This window comes from Phaseolus vulgaris, chromosome 3, assembly GCF_051622355.1.
Source record: "Phaseolus vulgaris cultivar YP4 chromosome 3, ASM5162235v1, whole genome shotgun sequence".
Classification (NCBI taxonomy): Eukaryota; Viridiplantae; Streptophyta; class Magnoliopsida; order Fabales; family Fabaceae; genus Phaseolus; species Phaseolus vulgaris.
In genome coordinates this window covers 51040739-51048546 of record NC_143500.1, presented here as the reverse complement: position 1 = coordinate 51048546, position 7808 = coordinate 51040739, and the positions used below count along the sequence as shown (strand labels likewise).

General features: G+C 32.5%; 1 protein-coding gene and 1 non-coding gene across 2 annotated transcripts; one reads left to right on the top strand and one right to left on the bottom strand.

Annotated features, from left to right (window-relative positions):
• Positions 1-4510: 4510 nt before the first annotated feature.
• On the top strand, positions 4511-4669 carry LOC137808896 (U1 spliceosomal RNA). Its single transcript, XR_011080769.1, has one exon. It is a non-coding gene; the product is annotated as a U1 spliceosomal RNA (small nuclear RNA).
• Positions 4670-5195: 526 nt separating this feature from the next.
• Positions 5196-7180, bottom strand: LOC137808408 (S-adenosyl-methionine 4-1-methyl-2-pyrrolidinyl-3-oxobutanic acid methyltransferase). The gene is made up of 4 exons (XM_068609499.2): positions 6962-7180; positions 6343-6741; positions 5969-6223; positions 5196-5754 (listed from the first exon to the last, which is right to left on the bottom strand). The coding sequence occupies exons 1-4, from the start codon at positions 7034-7036 to the stop codon at positions 5377-5379; spliced, it is 1107 nt and encodes a 368-aa protein (XP_068465600.1). The 5' UTR covers positions 7037-7180; the 3' UTR covers positions 5196-5376.
• Positions 7181-7808: the final 628 nt, after the last annotated feature.

Sequence of the window (7808 nt, the reverse complement as noted above, 5' to 3'; positions counted from 1 at the left end):
ACTTCAAAATCTCAAGCTACTGTTGTCTTTTTGCTATTCAAATTACTTGCTGAGAAACAAATTGGTTTTCTCATCAAAAGTCTTCAAACTGATAATGCTAAGGAGTTTATTTCCTTAACAAAAGTCTTGCATGATCATGGTATTTCTCATCGTTTTACTTGTCCACATACTCATGAACAAAATGGATCTATCGAACGCAAACATCGACATGTTGCCGAAACAAGTTTGGCCCTTCTTTCTGCTGCTTCTCTTCCTCTCAAATTTTGGGGTGAGGCTTTTATCTCCGCTGTTCAGATTATTAATCTTTTACCAACGCCTGTTTTAGATAATATAAGTCCTCATGAAAAGTTGTTTTCATCTAAACCTGATTATACCTTTCTTCGTATTTTTGGGTGTGCCTGTTATCCTCTTTTGCGGCCTTATAATCAACATAAGTTTGATTTTAAGTCATCTTTGTGTTTATTTCTTGGTTATAACAGTACACACAAAGGATATGTTTGCCTAACTCAGTCTGGGAAGACTATCATCTCAAGACATGTGATTTTCAATGAATATTTGTTTCCCTTTTCCCAACATGATAATCCTTTTGTTATTCATAATGAGAGCAATACTACTGCTTCTTCCTTTTCTTCTTCACCTATAACTGTGGTTTCTTTTCCTAATTGTTCCTCTCCTACACCTACACCCACTCAGTCATCACCTATATCTACTACTAATAATCATTGTCAGACTACTTCTCCTATTCCAGTTAACAATCTTCATCCCATGGTAACTCGTGCTAAGGCAGGTATATCTAAACCCAAAATTCTCCATACTGTTGTGACTAATGACTCTTTTCAGCCGTCCACCTACAAACAAGCTATGAAACATCCCCAATGGCTTCGTGCAATGCAATCTGAATATCATGCTCTTGTTCAAAATAACACCTGGACTCTTACTTCTTTGCCTGCTGGTGCTAATTTAGTTGGTTGTAAGTGGGTTTTCAAACAGAAATACAACTCTGATGGGTCTCTTCAACGCTACAAAGCTCGGCTTGTAGCCAAAGGCTTTCAACAATCTGAAGTTTGTGATTTTACTGATACTTTTAGCCCTGTCATCAAGCCAACCACTATTTGAATTGTCCTGACTATTGCACTAACTTCACGGTGGCCAATTCATCAAATTGATATCAACAATGCCTTTCTCCATGGTGACTTATCATCTCCTGTCTACATGCAACAACCACCTGGATTCTCCACTGATTCTACTCTTGTTTGTCGACTGAATAAAGCCATATACGGTCTCAAACAGGCACCTCGTGCCTGGTTTGACAAGCTCTTCGCAACTCTTTTCGTCTAGGCTTCGTTGCTGCTAAGAGTGACACCTCTCTCTTCACACGGTTTACTCAATCTCACACTATCTTTATTTTAATTTATGTTGATGATATCTTAGTTACTGGCAGTTCTTTGGTCTTAGTGCAGGAATTCATCAAACAGTTAGGCTTATCCTTTGCCTTGAAGGATCTTGGATCGCTGCATTACTTCTTGGGAATCGAAGTTTCTTGGCTCAAAAACAACTTTATTCATCTATCTCAAGCAAAGTATATAAACGATCTCCTACGTCGAACCAACATGGTCAACTCAAAGCCCCAACCCTCCCCAATGCTCTCTTCTTTACGGCTCACTGCTGATGAATCTGCTTCTGTTGATGATCCAACTCTATATCGGTCTATTGTTGGTGCCTTGCAATATGCGACTGTTACCAGACCTGAAATCTCCTTCTCGGTTAACCGTGTTTGCCAGTATATGCATAAGCCTCAAATTCATCATTGGAAAGTTGTGAAACGTATTCTGCGATACTTGGCTGGCACATCAACTCACGGTCTTCTCTTAACCCCTTCACCAAACTATTCTATCACTGGTTTCAGTGATTCCGACTGGGCCACAGACTTGGATGATCGCAAGTCTACCACTGGCTATTGCATATTTGTGGGTCGCAATCTTGTGTCTTGGTCTTCAAAGAAACAAAAAGTTGTCTCCAGAAGCAGTACTGAGGCTGAGTATAGAAGCATTGTTGCTGCCCTTGCTGATATTACCTAGATCCAGTCTCTACTGACAGAACTGCGCATCCCTTCTTCCACTCCAATAATCCATTCTGATAATCTAGGTGTTGTTCATATTGCTGTCAATCCTGTTCTGCATTCCCGTTCTAAACATTTCGAGCTTGACCTACATTTCGTCCGTGACCGTGTTCAGCATAAGCAGTTGTTGGTTGTTCATCTCCCGTCTCAATTTCAAATCGCCGATGTTCTAACTAAACCTTTATCAGGAACAATGTTTCAGAAATTCAAAGATAAACTTAGGGTGGTTGATAACTCACCCATAAGTTTATGGGGGGTGTTAGATATAATACTGGGAGTGCTGTTACTTAGCAGTGAGTTTCTGTTGTAGTGGGTTATTTACATAGGCCCTTCCCATATATAACTAAAGGGTTCAACCCTATGTAATAAGACTTTTACTGAATAATATTCACTTTTTACAGTTCACCTTTACTCATCTTCTTCCTCTTACAGTCAACATAGTAATTAATGATTTTTTATCACTAAAATTAATTTTTATTTAATATTTTTTTAATGATGCGTACAATTTTAGAAGAGAATAATATTACACAATAAATTGAAGTTAAATAAATTGAAATCAAATAAGTTAAATTGAAGTCAAATAAGTGAGGAATATGAAAATAATATTGTAAAGTTTCTACAATTTACTCAACAAAATGGGGCATATATCAATAAAATATTTATTGTTCATGTGTTAATTTTTTAATAAGAGCATCTTCACTGTGATTATTTTTTAAGAAATTATCTAACATGTTTAATTGATAAGCGTCACTCTCAATATTTTAATATGAATATGCATGGTTGATTGAAGAACATGATTCCTGAAATTGAGAAATAATAATGTTACACATGTGTATAATACCATGAAAAATAATTCTAAGTCTTTGTATCTTGTTTGGACAAGTTTCACACACTTTCCAATAATATTAAGATGGATTAATATTAAAACAAGAAATATACACAGTGATAAAAATTGTAGTATAAATGTATGATTTAATTAAAAAATAATTAGGTTTTTTCATTTGATTGTGAATTATCCACCACCTTTCTTTTACTAATATTATGAATGTATGCATGTTCTTACTAAGTCAGTTCAGTTTATTATCTTATCCTAACATTTTTAAATAATTAATTTAATAAAAATTAATATTTCAGTGCAATAATAATAAGAAGAACGGACTACTCTCGTGAAGTGAATGCGGAATATACTCTGGTTCCAAGTATATTATTATAATGAAAACTCAATCCATTATATATGTTTAAGCTTTTTGCCCAATAAAAAAAGTCAATGAGCACAAACATAATTGAATAAATTTGTTAGGAGTAAATAAAATATATTTTGTATAATAAAAAGTAATAATAATATAAAAATAATAATAATAATAATAATTAGATTGTGGAACTTTAGTTTAACTATATGAGATGTCTAAAGTAATATAACCTATATAAAAAAATGACTTTTAAATTGATCATACCATTGCAAGAATTTTATTTTATTTTTTCAAAATATGAGAAATCAGAAAACTCATAAAAGTTGCAAAGGAAGCCTATTTTTTTTTTTTTATAAAAACTTCCATGTTAAGTATCTTTATGAACTTTACATCTCAGTTAGGCTGACACAAGTTACAACAATCATCTGTCATCACATTAAAAAAAGAAAAAATAAAGAAAATACAAAAATATGTAGAGATTAGACCAAAACTCGTATTTTAACAAAAACGACACAAAGGTAGATTATACTTATTCATAAATAATTCTACAAACATACTAGATGGAAACCTATTATACCAATGAAATGATTCTCTATGAAGAAATCCTACATATCAGATCATCATGGGTGATGGAACAAGATTGTCACTACCTATGATCTTTTTTTCAAATTTACATTTTCTTATAGGAATTATAAAGAATTTTTTTATTATTTTAACTTTCTAATTAATATGTTAGGTTGTTTGTCCTATATTAACTAAAGAGTAGGACATATAAATGAATGTAAAACTCACCTTATAAGTTGGTTTCATAAGGTTGATTTAGACTTAAAGTTCGCTTATTATATTCTAGTGAGAATTTGTTAAACTTATCAGACCACCCGCTATTGGGCTGCTATCAGACCACCATAAATTTATAGTCTAACGCACAAATTGACAATCTCGACGTAAGAGGGTATGTTAAAGATCCCACGTCGATTAAAATGTATGATATTTCATATTATATAAGTAAGTGCAAACTTAACCTTATAAGCCGGTTTTATAAGATTAGGTTAAGCTTAAAATTTACTTCTTAATATACTATTAAATGTCCTACTCCATAGTCGATGATCTCCAACACTTTAAATATTTACCATTAATCATTATACAACCTTAAGCAAATCATTTTATAACATAATGAATGACAATAATACCTTAAAATTTGTTACTTATCTGCACGGGGTCAATGGGTGATCTGAAAGGCCTATGGCCTAGAGCAATGACTTTCATTGGACATAGAAGGGGTGTTGTTCTAAGATTTGTCCAAGTGACAGAACCTACAATAATTTGTATCATAGGAGACTTGTGTTAGTGCAACCCCTACTTAAAAAAATATACCTTAAAATTTATTACATTCAGTTCACATCTAAAAAAAATATTATTTATTTTATTCAAAAAAAAAATCATTACAAGAAAATCATAAAATGAAAACTAATTTTTAGAGACAAAAAATAATTATTTGTTATAGTGACTAAATTAGAAATCATTTTAGAAACTCAAAACAATTTGGTTTCTAAATTAGTTTCTATTATTGTTAAATGGTTTCTAATTAGCAACCAAGGTTTTTCTACCAAATTTAGAAACTAAATAATTGGTAGTTAAAACCTTGGTTGTTAATTAGATACCAATTTAGAAACTATTTAGCAATAATATAAACTAATTTAGAAATCATTTTTTTTGTTTCTAAAATGGTTTCTAATTTAGTTACTATAGCAACTAATTATTTTTTGTCTCTAAATTGGTTTCTATTTCATATTTTTCTTGTAGTGGATGGTATAAAATTTTATTTTTTACTATTAAATTGCCAAAAAAATTATTTCATAATAAAATATAAATATAAAAAAAATGGCTTAACAAACACAATAATTTTATTCTATTCCAACTTAATATTTTTGCTAGTTATACATAATTGCCAAAAAACCAAACCAGCAAACCATACACACAGATACAAACTTCTTGCTTATTCTTTTCTAGTCAATGATACAGTGATATTGATGAACTCAATTTTCTCCTTAGACGCAAAGTTGTTGTTCATGTTTTTCTAGTCAAAAGTATGGTAACATTGAAGAACTTAGTTTTCTCCTTGGCCATACGATCAGCCAAGATTTGTTGGTAGCGGGTGAAAACCTCTTCAATGATGTCTTCACCAAAGTGACTAACCAGCATAGGTTCTGCCACAGCCCTCATGCACTGTGCAACATTGTATCCACCATCACCAACTGATTCAAACCTTTCAGATTCAAACTCAAGAGCGTTCCAATCATCTAAAGCGTTCCAGTTCACTTCAGACACTTCTAGACGATTGATAGAAAATGATCCTTCTTTAAGAACTTCCAATTTCACTTCAGATGGTGATGGGGTGTATTGTGGGATGTTAAAACTATCTACTTGCTCTTCCTTTATCATTCCCTGCAGCAAAACAGTGAAAAGATTTATATGCATGCATCTTGCCAGATTTATATATATGTTTCAACAGACAACTTAGGAAATTAATATTAAACAATAAAAATTTTATATAAGAAACTTAGGAAAGAGAATACTAAAGAAAAGAAGCCCTTCTTAATGTTAAAAGTCAGATTGTCATGTTTTCACCTCCTCAAAAACTGGATCTGTAATCCATTACCTGAGAAACCATATCATTAAGAGCCGAAGCCATAAGCTCCCAAATGTAGCAACCATCCTTGCTACATGGATCCTCGTGTCTTCTCCCCAAAAATGTCAGAGCCATACGACCTCCTTCAACTAGTTCCTCTGCTCGACACTTGAGAAAAAGACTGAAATCTCTTTGAAATTGGTCATAGTAAGCTCTCACAACACTTGATGGGCTTGTTCTACCTAGGTAGATATTTTCCTTGTTGTTGTCTACACCCTCAGGAACCTAATATAATCACCAATACATAATTATTATTTATACTTCATATATGATATTACCAGCTCTTACAAAATACAAATGTGAGTATAACTAACAAAAATGCTCCATTTTGCATATGCATGTACCTTAGATAGCCATTGAAGACTGTAAGAGGAGTGGACAAAATGCAAACTTCGACTTGGGAAAACCCTGCCATAGAAAGATCCGGGAACCCCAGAGAAGTAGCATGGACCACCTTCCATTTCATTTTGCAATTTCTCTTTAAAGCTGTCAATGGACTTAAAGATGTTGTTGAAGTCATTCCCAGGGAGATCATTCAGAAACACCTTGTATTCTGGAGATTTATGGTTCAGCTGTCGGCAAAGCTTCTCCACAGTCTCGATGAGTTCAGACACAACATACAAAGTATTTGGTCCAGAAGAGCAACCCAAATCTGCAATTGCCAAACTTTTGGGGAGTTTACTGCAATAGAGGCTAGTTATGGCTTCCTCTCTTATTGGCTTTGTCAAACTAATCACCTTTTGCTGCATAACAAAACAACCAATGATTGTACTATGAAATTCGTTTTAAGTGATAATTGAACTTATTGCTAATGAGAGAGAAAACAAAAACAATATTGCGTATATTATATATAACATTGCTCTTCAAATCAAAATTCTATTTATAACTTTGTTTTTAATGGGTGAAATGAACACAGCAAGCATGATGACAAGCTGAGAGTGTTGTGAACATGTTTCACTATACCTGAACAAGAGAGTTGTTTGCATAGCTTGCGTCTCCAACGCCACCGTTCATGCACAGTACCTGAGATACTTCCATTGTTTTCTTTTATATCTCTCTTTATCTCGATTTGGGATATTCTCCTTAATTATGTGTTTCTATGTTCTCATCAAGTTCATAACATACCTGTATATATAGATGTGCAAACTGTCTTTAACTGTAGAAGGTTTGTTTTCATAACATAAAATATCATGTGTTGTGGCTATGACTTTAAGTGATTGATATTTGGTACAATGTGGGTCCTTTATTACTAAGAACTTCTGGTTGCCAAATTATATTAACTACCATTAGGCTATTCATTCAAGTCACGAAGCATACCAAAAATAGTGAAGTTGATAACGACCTTAGCTTTTTGTTTTGATCCTAGGATAAAAAATGGTGAGGGAATGAAAAAAATATAGAGAAGAATGTAATTAAAATGGGAAATAAGGTTCTTTAAATGGAGTAAATTAAAGTGAAACAAGAAAAGAAACTGATGGAAAATGTAAAAAATTGTGTTTCAATGAAAATAATATAAAAGAAAAGAAGGTTGGAATTGTAATAAAATGATAATTAGTAGCATACTTCTTCAACAAACACAACTTTGTTCCTTTCTCTTCTTCTCTTTCATTATAAATGTCAACTGTATATGACTCTTTTCCCTTTTACCCATAATGGGTTGTCATGGCTATAATTTCATTTTTTTTTCTCATTTTTTTTCTTATTTTCATTCATTATATTTTCTCCCCTATTAAGATTAACCTTATCTTTAAGTTTGAAATTTCTAAGGTTGTGTTTGTTTGGTTTTTTTTATAAATATATCATTTTATTT

Excerpts from the sequence above, each read along its gene's own strand:
- LOC137808408 (XM_068609499.2), bottom strand. The coding sequence starts at position 7,036 with ATGGAAGTATCTCAGGTACTGTGCATGAACGGTGGCGTTGGAGACGCA. Across the intron at positions 6,742-6,961 it reads CAAACAACTCTCTTGTTCAG|CAAAAGGTGATTAGTTTGAC; the intron begins GTATAGTGAAAC and ends TTTGTTATGCAG. Across the intron at positions 6,224-6,342 it reads GTCTTCAATGGCTATCTAAG|GTTCCTGAGGGTGTAGACAA; the intron begins GTACATGCATAT and ends TGATTATATTAG.